The sequence below is a fragment of the Amphiprion ocellaris genome, chromosome 5 (genome assembly GCF_022539595.1).
Source record: "Amphiprion ocellaris isolate individual 3 ecotype Okinawa chromosome 5, ASM2253959v1, whole genome shotgun sequence".
Classification (NCBI taxonomy): Eukaryota; Metazoa; Chordata; class Actinopteri; family Pomacentridae; genus Amphiprion; species Amphiprion ocellaris.
In genome coordinates, this window is record NC_072770.1 from 22160817 (window position 1) to 22175578 (window position 14762).

At 42.0% G+C, this 14762-nt stretch overlaps 1 protein-coding gene across 5 annotated transcripts in view; it reads left to right on the forward strand.

The window, feature by feature from the left end:
- Window positions 1–1023: 1023 nt before the first annotated feature.
- The window catches only part of LOC111565890 (tensin-2), a 31891-nt gene continuing 18152 nt past the window's right edge, over window positions 1024–14762 (forward strand). For 2 of the 5 annotated variants that reach the window (XM_023266194.3, XM_023266195.3), the window contains exons 1-3: window positions 1024–1642; window positions 11016–11121; window positions 11293–11330. In XM_023266194.3, the coding sequence (XP_023121962.2) occupies window positions 1526–1642; window positions 11016–11121; window positions 11293–11330 (261 nt within the window). In that variant the 5' untranslated portion in view covers window positions 1024–1525. Of the gene's footprint in view, window positions 1643–11015; window positions 11122–11292; window positions 11331–13695; window positions 13803–14762 lie in introns of those variants that run through there. The other 3 variants (XM_023266196.3, XM_035946410.2, XM_035946411.2) reach the window with 3 other exon arrangements.

A 14762-nucleotide genomic window follows, 5' to 3' on the forward strand; every position in this document is an offset into this window, starting at 1 on the left:
ACTTTTTTGTTTACTTCATAATTCCATAAGTGTTCATTCATAGTTTTGATGCATTCAGTGAGAATCTGCAATGTAAATAGTCATGAAAATGTAGAAAAAAAGTGTGTCCAAACCTTTGACTGCTAGTGTATATAACATGTCACGGTCATTTGCATGTGATGTCTTCACTCGAGCTTCAATTCAGATTCATCTCACTGCTGAAAAATCCCCATTCAAACCCATGTTGATGGTTTGCCGCCTAAATTAGCTCCCAGACATGGATTTGTGTCGCATTTAAACCAAAGACTGCTTTGTATAGTTTAACCAGGAGCTAAAAACATGGTGTTAGAAAGAGCTTATTGTTGGAGATTTTCCCCTCACAACCCTAAAACCTCCAGCTTAAAGAAGCATTTTGTCTGGGGGGGGGGGGGGCAGTTTGAGGAAATACAGTTCTGTGTGTGTTACATAGAGAGAGAGAGAGAGAGAGAGAGCTGTGGTCTGAAGGAATTTAATGGGTAGGGGAGTGCAGATTTAAGATTTTAAGTACAGAGCATATCATTGTTGAAATTTCAGTGGCGGGAGAGCAGCTTGAATCTGAGAGAATAAAGGGAGGATGTGAAAGATGGCATGCATCCTATCAAACAGGGCAGTGGAGTTTATTACATTTCGCACCAGTGAGACTTGCAGAGATGTCAAAAATAAAAGATAAACAACGAGGCAGAGATTTTAATTGGAAAAAAAGTTGAGGTTTAACCCTGAGTTGAAACAACCAGGCGAGCAGATAGCTAAAAGTCTCTTCCTCCCAACCAGCACAGAGGAGGCAGAAGTGGGATCACTGCTATCAAGCCTACAGTGTGCTCTCATGTGCAAAGTTACAGGGACTGGAGGGATGATGTGTGTGAAAGAAGTTCTATCTAATCACTCCCCCATGAGGAGGAAGAACTTGAGAGGGGCTGAAATGAAGCCAAAGGAACAGGGGAAGGGCCTGACATCAACAAGCCAAAACAGCTGCCCCCTTTTCTCCCCCGTAGAGAGACGGCGAGAGGAGCCTGATGGAGCAGGAGAGGAGGGGAAGACTGGAGGGTCTGTAAGTGCAGAGCAGAGAGTACGAGACATCTGAGGGTCTGTAGAGGCTGCAGAGAAGAGAAGGAGGTATTGGCAAGTGGAAAGGGGGAAGTGGGGGAGAGAGAGGTGGTGAGTGTATGCTTGCATGCTTTCAGAGTGAGGATAGCCAGAGTGTAAGGGACAGGGTAGGAGTGCAGGAGGAGGGAGCGCAGGGTCGGCTCTTGGTGACACCTTGGAGGGGTTGTAAGAGGAGAGGGCGGGGGGGAAAGTCATCTGGGGTGGATTTCAGGGCAGGACGAGCTGTCAGAGCGCAGGGCAGAAGTGTGAGGAGTCACTGTGAGGGAAGAAGGGGAAAATGTTGAGGGAGAAGAAGACATAAGATAGAAAATATGAAGCGCTGAGAGGTGGAAAAGAAGAGGGAAGCACTTGACTGGAAGGAGCGGCTGAGTGTTGAGGAAATTAGGGGTGTTTGCTTGGAAGTATGGGGTGCATTCACAGCACGAGCACCGGCAGGATAAAGAAGCCCGATACAGGCACTGGAGGAATCCCCATAAAGGCAGACCCTGAGCTACATCCTGAAATCCTTCAACTTGCAGAGGTAGGAGAGTAACTGCTCTTTAGGGGATTGTAAATATGCTGGTTGCGCATAAAAGACGTGATCATAAAGTATGTTGCTTTCATTAGTAGCTGAAGCAAAACAGCATTTAGAATGTTAGGATAAACAGAAAGTCATTAAAGATCACCTGTTAAAATGAGTTTGAAATAGTTTGACTGTCCCTTTAACAGTGTCCCTACAGCTGGCATGGTGTGCATGATCATCTCAATGTTTTTCATGTGACTCAGGAGAACTTTAATTGCTTTACATTACACTCTTCACATTACTAGTCGTGGAGAGCAACCAAAGGAATCCAAAGAATTACCACAGTGTTTCCAAATTAGATGAAGCCTGGACTCCAAAGCAGTTCTAGCTCTCTTATGAAATATTCCTCCTCTCTGTGTTTTTGTCAACAGTAACACGTCACGGCCAGCGTCCATGCGTGCATACCGAAAGGTGTTTTGCAGTCGTCCCCTTTTTAGATTGGAAGCATGAGTGCATGTGCTGTCAATTTTTAATTTGAGCCACACTCAAAAGCTTTTCATTTTGGTGGCCTTATTTGCACTATTAGTCTTTTTTTCCAATGCACATGGAGGAGTTAGAAGCGTGATACTGTTGATCACTGTTAATGATGTCCCTCTGGTGTCAAGGTTCAAGGGGAAGTGGTATAAGTTACCGTCAGGTTGCGACCCACCGCCAGCCTGTCTGCTGCCTCTATTTAGGAACATGTATGGATTTAGGAGCACTTCCACATGCACAAAGCCTCTGGAGGACTTTTATAGAATCTAAAATGAAAGGTGCCTGTTGATTTAAGTCCACGCCAGAACGTGTGTGTTCTCACATGTCACAGTAAATCACACCGTGGCATGCTGCATGTCAGTGCAACAGAACAAAGAGAGAGGAGATTTAAGGCGGTCGTGACTTTATTTTATGAAGTAATCGGAACATTTGTCTGGAGTTTTGTGCAAAGTGTGTGAAGTTTCACATTGAACTCCTGGAGCAAAAAAAACATCAGTCAGATCACATGTGGCTTCAAATCCCCTAAAGCCCTGGTTGTGTGCGTCTGAGTTTCTATGTGTGTGTGTGTGTGTGTGTCTGACCATGCCAAATTATGATAGCATTGTCCCAACTGAATGGGTGGACTCGAATGCAGTGTGGAGGAATGAAATGTGTCATACATGCGAACAGTCCAGGAGTTTCTTTATGTTGTTTGTAGTGTCAGTTTTTCTCTCCGTTTCTTTCCTTGTCTCTTTCTCACACACACACACAACCACACACTCATTCCCACACCTATTTTTAAGCGTTTTCATGGCTGTTTGGAGGTGACAGCGCCTACTCATGCAGGTTATAAATACCCAGCCAGAACTGGAGCACACCCCTGGCTCGCCACCTGCTCCTGTCCCTTCCTGAGTGTGGATTGTGTGTGTGTGTGTGTGTGTGTGTGTGTGTGTGTGTGTGTGTGTGTGTGTGTGTGTGTGTGTGTGTGTGTGTGTGTGTGTGTGTGTGTGTGTGTGTGTGTGTGTGTGTGTGTGTGTGTTTGTGTGCGCGCTAGATGTTGTGACTCCTGCTCTCCAGCATGTCATCACTTCTGAGGTGCCACTGAAAAAGGCAGTGAGGCATTTAGTGCCAAGGGGGTGTGTGTTACTGTACTCTGTATTCGTTTACAGTACGTGTGTGTGTTTTTAGATGTATAGCAGAAAAACACCACCGGATGTTTTAGTGTTAACTGACTGACACACACAGCTTTAGATAGCTTCTCTACATTTTCCATTTTAAAATAGATGAACTATTTTGAAATAAGCCCCTTAAACTGCGACTGCCGTTTTCCCTCCACTAATAAAAAGCCCATGCAGCCGCAGTCATAAAGAAATCCATTATGCTTCTGTTGGTGCCTGACCCGCTCGCTCTTCATCCGCATGTTAGATGTAGAAGTGCTTCAGGCCCTCTGCAGTCGCCATGGATGCTTGGAGAATGACATAGACTTTGGCTGCAAAAACACTAAACGGGGTGGGGTTCTAATACTGCACTGCAATACTGCAACGCTGCTGATAGTCATGGGAGCCTCTGGAGACTGAAGATCCTTTATACTGCTATCAAAGCACATAAAAGGGGGTCGGATGTAATCTAACAAACACCTGTGCGGTAAATGCAGTTCATGTTCGGTTCGTCTGCAGAAAAACATCAGTAAAGATTCTCGGAAAGCTTAAAATGATGAAACTTAAAGTACGTTAACGAATGGTGTCAGTGTGAGCAGTTTAGTCTGACAATGACAGCATTTGTTCGCAGCTGTTTAATTGGATTGCATCATATGGCATCCGTTCTGTTGTAGTTGCTCTCTGTTTTCTACTCAAAAAATGAAGCAATAGCAGGGGAAAAGTGTAAATGGAGCACCGCTGTGTAAAAAGACAACCCTGCACTGTGAACTTCATGAGTCATTTCATTCGTATCAGTTTTAAATTAAGCGACTGTTCTTTAGCTCATGTCTTTTATTGACAGAACATGACTCCAGAATCTGCTTCAGCTAGTTTTATCCAACCAGTCTAAAGCTCAGGTCACATGCTGTATTCAGGTTCATGCTGCCTTAAATTATTTTTTTTTGCCAAAAGCCAACATTTATTTTCAGCCTCACAGAGGACTTTAACTCCACTGTCCTGAATCAAAGTCCTCTGTTTAACCCACTCAGCCACCACATTCTCCACCCAATGACAACTTTATACAATCTCACCTACTCTGCTCTGTTCAGACCTGTGATTGGCCAAAGTCCACATTTTCTAAATCCTGAAAACAGGGCCAAGAGGAGGCAAAGAAATCTAGTTTACACTCAGACTACTTGAATTACAATATGCTGAAAGGTAATTATAGAATGTTTGCCTGATGACATCTAAAAATAATAATCTATTCAAGCTTTAAAATCTCTTTAAACCCCTTCTTCATATTAAATTCAAAATGTAATGTAAATAGATTGAGGAATTGCTGATTTCCACAAAGCCAAAATCCTAAATACCCTTCATTGCATTAGCCAGGATTTTAACCACCTAGTAGTATTTAAGCACCCAGTCCTCTAAGCTTCCAGTGTAAAGGATATTAAATTAAGGGATTTAAATATGTGTCTGTCGGCTAAGGGATGATTCCTTCACTGTCATTGTGCATTTTAAGAGATATTCGGCCACCCTTGAGACAGCAACACCTTAACACTAGATTAATTACAGCCTTAAAACGTATGATGAGTCTTGAAAAGTACGTTTCTAGTTTTTTAAACACAATATTTTACAGCAGAAATGTCTTTGTGACATTTGAAGCTGAACTGCATTACTACAGTTTGTCCACTGGGCAGCACCCTCGACTCATCCTCACTTCTCATTTTGAACCGACTTGGTGACTTTTGACTGACTTACTTGCATCAAAAGATGAGTAATTGCAGCAGAGTTCAGCATGGAACTGATGGAATGGTGTTTTCTTCACATGAAATGATAAAACTGTGATTTAAGATGTTTGTCTCTTGAAATAATTCAGACTTTTAAGGTGAACAAGATAGTGTAGTCCAACAGATTAACCTGCTGGTGCTCCTCATTTCACTCATTCTGCACCGATGCACTGATGTCAGTTTGTTTTGTCTTAAATATATAAATGGATGTTATTTAATGAATTAAATCTTTTTAAAAGACATATTTTTATTGATTTGTATTCAGCTGTATTACAACTTGGCAAAAATGTGCAATAGCAAAAACCCAAATGCACATATAAACACCAAAAACATTTGTTATTTAGGTGATCCAAGCAAATGGCAAAAATCTGTGCAATGTCTATTAATCAAATGACTGTGACTTTATAGCAAATTATGTTTTGGGGGGTATTGTTAGCTCATGTGATGTCACCACATTTCTCATATAAGAGTAGTGACATTTTTTGCTTTGTAGATATATTTTCCAATTATTCTACTTTTTATTTTGGCACAGAATTCAGTGTCCACAGTAAGTGTCTTCAGCTTATTGTGGAATTTTAGAATATTTCCTCTTTGTTTCACATGGAACAAATGTGAGTCCATAAAAGTTGCAGCTTTTCATTTCTGTGAGAGCAATCCAGCTAACTCCTTGGTTCCTCCACTGTCACAGGCGAGTTCACTTTTCATACTGCAGGTCAGATTGGTGAAGGGGCACACACACAGTTACGTATACGGCAACTCAGTGGGCCATTACATAATTCCAGTTGATTCAACCCCCAAAATTCCCGGGTTATGTAATAACATTTAAAATGTAAATGGCTGCACAGGATGATGATGATCCACCTCCCCCCACATATGCCCTGTTTTTGCCAGGTTCATTGTTTCTCTTTCTAAATCCCCCCCATGCACACTCTGTCATAAACACACACACACACACACACACACACACACAGATTCTTCACATTTAGTGGATGCCACAGTTTATAGCAACAACCGTTTATCATACCAGCAGAGGACATACGTCAATAGTCCAATGGCTTGTTACTGTTCTGCTTTGGTTATGAGATCAATACATACAGCATAGTGGTAATAGGTTCCCTCAATGCCTGCAAGCACTGAAGCAGTCCAGGTCAGTGGCCTAAATAAATAGTGATAGTAAATACAGACTGTTTTTGTTGTTAGAACAATTTTAAACACCTGAAACCCCTGACATTTGGGAACATCTTTGCTAAATATGATGCTACTAACAGCAGACAGTTAGCGTGGAAACAGGATGAAAGCAGCTTTCCTGGCTCTGTTCAACGGGAACAAATTGCGTCTGTCAACACCTACTGCATGAACTGGTCAACTACAACATTAAAACCACCTGCATAGTATTTTGTAGGTCCCCGCTGTGCTGCCAAACCAAGCCTGACCTATCAAGGTATGTGCTCAGGACATCTGCCACTGTGACCTTGGCAGCGTAGAATCCTGTTGCAGTGTGAAGCTTATGTGAATCATGTGGACACATTACTGTATTTGGATCTAGGGAGTTTGATGCCAGGCCAATGCTTTGAGTTGTTAGTTGTGTTCCTTGAGCCATTTCTGAGCAGTTTATCGATCGTGGCGGCACATTGTACTGCTGGTCCAGGCAGTGGGACACATGATTGCGATGAGGAGTGCGCCTGGTCTGCAACAATGTTGAGGTGGATGGTGCATGTCAAAGTAACAGCCACTTGAATACCATAATCTAAAGTTTTTCCAGCAAAACATTGCATTGCAAGCAGATGATCAACGCCTTTAATGTCACCTGATACTGTTGTGACTGATCCATGTAAATTAGGTATAACTGATGTTTTTATTATACCAATGCAACGAATGACAATGTGAAACTGGTCACTGCTCGTGTTGATCTTACACAGAATTATAACCTGAATCTACTGCTGTACAGAGATTAATTGCAAGTTGTTGCAATTTAGTGGTTTGAACTATTTCTCTTGGCAGAAAGAGAAATTTAGCAATGAGCGAAGTAGCCAAGTATTATCAGCTAAAGAACCAGATATTTACCGTAAGAAGCTGGTGGAGAACAAAAACAGAGCTATAAGAGGGTGAACGTTAGACTTATGTTCACCAGGTGGACTGAAACACAACTCCCTATGAATGATAACATTGCTCTGGAGCTGCTGGATGTGTGAAGAGGCAACTATAACTTCACCTTGTTAATGCAGGTGTAACACATTGTACTGCATTTGTATATTTTCCACAGAGCCAACTGTTTCCCTCTGCTTGCATCCATACTATGAATTTTATTTTACTCTAGCCACTTTTGGCCAGTATCTTCATATTTAACACACAAGCATGAGAGTCATATTAAGCCTCTTATCCAGCTCTTGGCAAGAGATTCAATGACTCTGTTTCCCAGAATGTAAAACTCTTCCTTTAAAGCTCTGACTTGTTAACTGAATGGCCACTATGGTTGTGATTAGAATGTATCAAAGTTCTTTAGTAGTTCATTGAAAGGTTGCTGCTTGATAAACCTTCTAGCACCACCTGCATTCACAAAGGCAATTTCACAACAACCAAATGGTACAGAAATACATTCACAGTTTTTTAATGAAGCAAGCTGCAAATTATGTAGAGCAACTTTACTGAGGCTTGTGAGGTGTTTGTCTGAGCGAATCAGCTGCATTTATGGCCTCATTATGTAACCAAACAAAGCTCAAGGTAGGGCTACATAAAACATTAATAATACATTTCTACTCATAAAGGATTTAAACAGTGTGCGCTCCACGTGAGAGACACAGCTGTTTCATAATACATTGCGGTCAAGTGAATGAGTCGGCCTCTGCTCACAGTTTAAGATGGACGGAGACTCAATGACTGCTTGTGAGGGCGTCCAAACTGGTGTCTGTGTGTGTGTGTGTGTGTGTGTGCACGTCACCTTCCAGAGTTAAAGTCAATGCCACTCTTGTTAGGAAAACCCGAGCATCAGAAAAAGTTTGAAAAAAAAAGTGCTTTAGCTGAGAAATGTGTATTTTTTAAGGTCAGAGAAATGCATTGAGCCATTGAATGGAAAAACAAACAGTGGTGTGTGCAGGTTCTGTACGCTGTTTGTTGCCCTCCAATGCTCCCATTGCATCACACACACCACCAGCTCCTTCCTGATGTTTCCAGGCCCCTCCTGCTTCTCAGCCAGGGGAAAAATTTAATGGTTTAATGTGCTTCACATGCTGTCAGAAGGCTTTCGGAGGGTGTTACCATAACTTTATATAAACAATGTCCCACTTTTTCTCGCTGGGACGGTTGACTGTTGCTTTATAAAAAGAAAAATCCAGGTTTTATGACTCAGGGCAGTACAGTTATGTGCCTTTAGAGCACATGTCCAAAACAGGACAGCATGTCGATGTGTGCAAAAACATGTATGATTTCTTCATATCTCCTTTGTCTTTTAAATTTAAATTTACATGAAGTATCATCCAGTTCATTTAGGGTATTCCCAGTATTTTTAAACCTTCAGTCCACAATACTATTACTTTGGTATTTTGAGAAAGAGATTCAACTGTTGTGTCAGATTTACCTTTTGCTTTGCCCAGAGAAGCTCCTGTCTCATGTTGACACAGCTGCCCAGTGTGGTACCACCTTAGTCTTGAAGGGAAACTCAGTCTGAGGAGAAACCACTGCTACTTTACTTTAGTCACGCTTTACACTGTTGATTAACCCTCGTGTCATCCTGCAGGTCAAAATTGACCCGTTTTAAAGTGTGAAAATGTGGGGGAAAAAATTTTTCACAGTGAAACTTCTGATGTTCATATTTTAAACATTTTTGGGAGATTTTTTTTAACATTTTTTGGTGGGGAAAAAAAAGAAATGTTAAAAATGTTTCTTAAGAACATTCACAAAAAAGTCAACCAAAATCCAGTGAATTTCGCTGGATTTTGGTTGATTTTTTGTGAATGTTCCTAAGAAAATATTAGAAGTAGGGCTGGGACTTTAACGCGTTAATTTCGCTTAATTACAGCGGCAAAATAACGCGTTAAACATTTATAACGCTATTAGTTGCAGCCTCCTCAGTTCCCTCATTCCTGGCACACCGGTAACTCTGATGAACACTCCACCCCAGTAGGTGGCGGTAATGAACCTAAAGTCTGTTTGTAGCCATGAAGAATAAGCACAGGAAGTACTGAGTGAAGTCAGGCACTGGTGAACAGTGAAGGAAGACGAGATTGAGCTTGTTGGGCAGAAAGTTTTCTTTTAAAAATCTTCCCGATGGCAGCTTGGATAAAAGCCTGGTTGTGTGCAAATTGTACAACAAAGAGTTTTCTGATCACTGCGTCACTTCAAGCCGACGGTATCTCCTCAATGTAAAACATGTTGCTGTTAGCACCAGAGCTAACGTTAGCTACGAGTCATGCTAACGGCTAACGGTGTAGCCATCCCATAATAGACCACTTTTCTAGACAGTGCTTGAGTTTACAGAAAGTCTTAAAATGTTGATAAAATCGCTATAATTGCACTTAGATTTGCAGTAATCTGTGAATGTATCAGACAGATGAAAAATGCAGATAAATAGAAATGAAACATTTTTGTGGTTTAAGTTTTTACTCCGTCAAGGCTCTGCCTCCTTGGAGGAGGAATAACCTAAACAACAAAAATATCTCTTTTAATAACTTCATTATAAACTTTTTGTTTATAAAAAATTACATAAATAAAAATTGATATTCCTATAAAAAAAGAACCATCAAAATTACTCCATTTATCAGACCCAGAAAAGATGAAAACAGAACGAATCTCTGCATTTTCAACTTTCTGAAGCTCCTTGAACAACTTATGCTGATTGGAAAAAACAACTAAATTCAGGCTTTAAGTCATCAAAATCACTTTTTTCTATATGTCCCATTTTCCTTCCTTTTTCTCAATATGCAGTAAAGGTTTCTGTTTAAAGGGCATCTTGATGTTGAGCAGCAGCGTTGCCACTGTAGCTTTGAAGCATCACAGATCTCAACTCATGGTGCACTATTGACCTTCACAGACATTTTTTTTTAAGAGGAGCGTGTTCACCTATTGAACTAACTCATTCATGATGTCTTTCAAAGCAACATATACATCACTTTTCTTGACATGTGTCCGGTCACTAACATCGAATTTTCTGTAAGATCTCGGGGCTTAAACATTTTGGTCTTTTGTCTTAAAGCAATCAAGTTATGGTCACTACATCCTATTGACACTGATGCACCCTGTGAACACAGTTCACGAAAGTATGTATAAATGTGATCAATGCAAGTTGTAGTGTTCACAGCATCAATAACCAACATAACCATGCTTTGAGTCATTCATGCATCTAATGTGGAAGCAACATACACAACTAGAATAATGTAGAAAACCAATAGCGACTGAAGGACATGACTAAAATAACATGTGCAGGAAAAACCACACTCATGCACTCAGGCCTTACAGTTACATTCAGTTTGCTTGTGACCACACAACACAGCGACATCTGAACCAGCAGCACATAAACCTCCTTTTTTTATTTATCTTCTTATTCTGCCTCAGTCTTCTAGGGCAGACTGAGACAGAATAAGGACAAGTTAAAAGACAACAGGAAGCCTTAAAACATGACATGACAGGTATTTTTAGTGGAGGAGGCTGAACGTACAGCAGGTAGGGAGTCAGTGTGCTCATGCTGGTGTGTCACTGAACCAGCACACATCTGTACTGACAGCAGCTACGCAGGGGACAGTGGACATCCAGCACTTTAGATGGAACAATGCTGAGCTCAAATGCCTCAGGAAATACTGAGTAACCTGCTAAACCTAAACACGTCACAACCACCACCACAGTGGATATCATCACAAAGGCACACAGTGGCTGCACGATTAAATAGTTTCCTTTGCTTTCACTTAAATCTTTGTATGCACCATGTGGTTGATCAGTTTTTTCTGTCCTGTATATCTGCAGCTCGCCAAATCAGGGAGCCACTCCTTCACAGTGAAGAGCTTCAAGAGGAAGCGAATATGCGACGTGTGCAAGCAGAACATTGACAACCCTGCGGCTTTCTGCAAGGGTGAGTCCACATCTCAGTCAGGTCAGGTAGCAGCTCCAGAGACAAGCTGACCAGCATGAACACACACAGACAAGCTCAACCTGACCGACCTCGTTCTCTCTCTGTCTGTCTGCCTGTCTGAAAGCTGAATTTCGAAGTTAAAGATCTTCTTCTTCTGCCTGATGTTTACAGAGTGCAAAGTTGCAGTTCACAAGGCATGTGAAGCCAAGGTAAGCCACACTTTCCTTCTATAATTCACCACAAACTACACACCTTACCCTTCCCCTGTTCGCAGCAAAATGTGCTCGTGTGTCAAAGGTTCTTTGGGTAGCGATGTTAATATGATGTGAGCCGTAAGTGGAGTAATCCATGTGCACTGACCTAGATGTCTGGCTAAGGAAGGCCTGCCCCCCTGAACTGCAACCAGCCAGGTTGCTATGAGCAATCATGTGATAAGAGGAGCTCCTGAGCGTTCTCAAACCTCTGGGGGAAATCTCATTCAAAAGCGACTCTTTAATGCAGTTTGATAGGAGGAATTAGGGATAATGACAAAATATATAACACATCATTAATCATTAGCATTGTGAGAAGTGCTGGGAAGATAATCAGTGGGGGGCAGCAGTGAGCCGTCAGTGGTCTGTATGCACAGCGGGGTATCAGAGGACGAAGAAGGCACAAGAAGCTGCACAGCTCAGGGATAATGCTTTTTGCAAATAAACACTGTATGTGTGTGTCTATCTGTAGATCTGCTTCTGTGTGGCAGAAGAAAGCCGAATACAGAAGGTGAAAAAGAGGCTACCGGAGAATTGGCTTTTTGCTTTCTAGTGCATTTACCTGAACACAAGCAGTACTGTGGGTACTCTGATGTGAAACAATGTAAAAATAAGAGCAAAAATAGCCCAGTAAACACTTCAAATCACTGTGTTGTCTGATTAAAGTCCACTGAATTTCATCAGAACATCCCAGACAGCCCTAATAAATGCTATCAGCTGCCAGTGAGGATGATGTATGTGTAAACAGTCTGCAAGTGCAGGCTTAACTGAGTACGGTGCCTGACCTTTGCAGGCTTTGGAGCAGGAGAAGACTGTTTCATTTTAAGATGACACGTTTCCACTGTGTGAGAGAGGCACTCTCTCTGTCCACAGCTTATGTCCGACCATTGGCAGTAGCTCTGCCTCTGCTCTCATGTGACCCTGCTCACTGCAGCTCAGTATCACACGCTACTGAGTGAGTTCACGACCTTGCTGTAACTGGGCTGGCGAGCCTCACTGTCCAGCAGCACAAACCACAAATACACACAAAAAATGTACTTTTTCACCTTAACTTCTGTTTTTGAATTCATCAAGGTGTGTAGTTGCATGCCTTCCTGTCCTCTACTTCCTCACGTACACGTTTGTATTGCTCTCTTTTCATTTGCATGCTTTCCCCAACCCTTTACCCTTAACCTAATTCTAACATTAACACTCAAACCAAGTCTTAACCCTTAAACAGCCCTTTAAATGGCTCCTCTTTCTGATTCTCAAAAATACAGTTGTACTCCCACCCATGTAATGTTGCATGACTGGACACTACCAGCTGTTGTGCCTTAGCAGCATGCATTAAAAGAGGATTATTATTTTTGTCATACTCATCCCCCTGGTCACCACGGCAATAGCTAAAAACAATTCTCCGAGGCTGCAGGAAAGTGGTTGCCGTGGACGTGAGGGGACGTCATCACACAGGATGATGATCAGTCTGGATAGGAGAAGTCTGAGCGGGTAAATATAGAAAATAACAAGAGTGCCATAGATGCCTGGCAGTGAGTGATCATGGGGATACACAAATAAGTGAGAGGCAGCTGGGGAGGCAGACTATGTGTGTGTGTGAGTGTATATATATGTAATCAGTCCCATTTGGGGGTATTCATAAATAAAGAGTCAAGGCTGATGTCTGCTTCATGCCTCGCTATCCTCTCCTATATGTCTTTCTCATAACATATTACTTCCTTTCTTTTTTTATCTCTTTCATCTCTTGCATTCCACTGTCATCATCTTCTTCTGATACCTCTAATCGCTCAGATTTCTGCCTTTTCTGATGTTTTACAGTCACAATTAAAGCTTCTCCCATTTTCTCTGTGGCCTTCTTTTCCCTATTTCAAGTGTTTAAGGCTTTTTTTAAAGGCTTATCAGTGTGATATCCAGTCACAGTTAAAGTTTTTTTTGTTCTCCTCCATCCTTTGAGCATCTGCTTGTCTTTGCCTGTCTCATCATCTTCATCCAGTTCAGCCTTTTTTTTTTTTGCCCCCCACTGCCACTTTTATTCCGTCTCTCTCCCTCAGCCTCAGGCCACTGCTGAGGTCGCTGGACATCAGCATCCTGTGACTTTACAGGGCTGCCTGCAGTCTGAATGTGGCATATTGATGTATGTGTGAGTGCATGTGCAGGGGAAAGCACTCGCAGAGTTGTCGTGCTTCGCTGTCTGAGTGCGTATGACAGAGGCGGAGGGAGAGGGGAAACGTTATATTGCATGTGCTGCTGGCAGAGCGAGTGTGTGTGTGTGTTTGTGTGTGTGTTATCGTGGAGGAGGAGGGAGGCAAAGTGAGTTGGTGAGAGGGAGTGAGCAGAGAGTTTGTGTGTTTGAGGGAGCGAGAGGGAGGTGGTGTATCACACTCCACACAGGACTGCTCAGAGGCAGAGGGAAAGACTGAAGCTGCTTGTTGAGAGGTAAAAAAACAAAAAACATGCTCTGTGCTCTATTTAATGCTCTGGGTTTAGTTTAGCCTGTTTATACTCTGCATGTCACTTTCAACTTTTTCTTGCAGCTTGTTGTGAATGTATCTGCCTCGGAGTAACAATCTAACATCTTTAAACCTTTTCCACGGTGCTGATAATGCAGCATGTGATTGTGCATATTATTCCATTAAAGCCGCAGCCAGAGTGCTCTTGCTTTGCCCAGAAAGAGGATTTCGTTTTCTGTGATTAAGGCAAGTGCAGAAATTGAAGTGGAGACTCCTGCTGTGACCTACAAAAAATACACAGATTTTATTTATTTATACTTGAGGATGAATTCATAAGATTTACTTTTTAATGAGTTTGTTATTAAGAAGTGCAGGTTAGCAGATGATGGACACTGTACCTAAACCCTCTTCTATATGCTACTATACATGCCTGTAAATGACCTCCTTTTTTGCATAGATTAGATGTGTTTTTGGGGTGTTTGCCAGCTTCTGTGTCTGTCTGCTTTTGTCTGTATACTTGTGTGCATCTGTCTCTGCATACATCTGCATCTGTATGTACTTCCATGCATTACTTATAGACTGATGCTATAAATTCTGTATAACTTCTTCATGTACAACTTCAAGCTGTTACGGTGCTTTCTCCGGTTACCTTTTTATTATATCTGTCTGTTTTGTGCTGTGTCCAAGGAGCTTTTATGCATATTTATGCTTAAGAAACATGTCTGACCAAAGGACCGCTGACAGAGGCAAACTGCTCTATATCAGACCCAGTCAGCTGTCCTGACATCATCTGACGGCTCTTAATGTTGCGTAGTGAAATACAGATGGTTACAGTGTCTGCTCCTACACACCAGCTGCTCTCCTAACATTTCCCGCTGATTTATGAATTGATATAGCGGTCGTGATGCCCTGTGTGTGTGCATAATATGCTAGTGTTGTACATAAT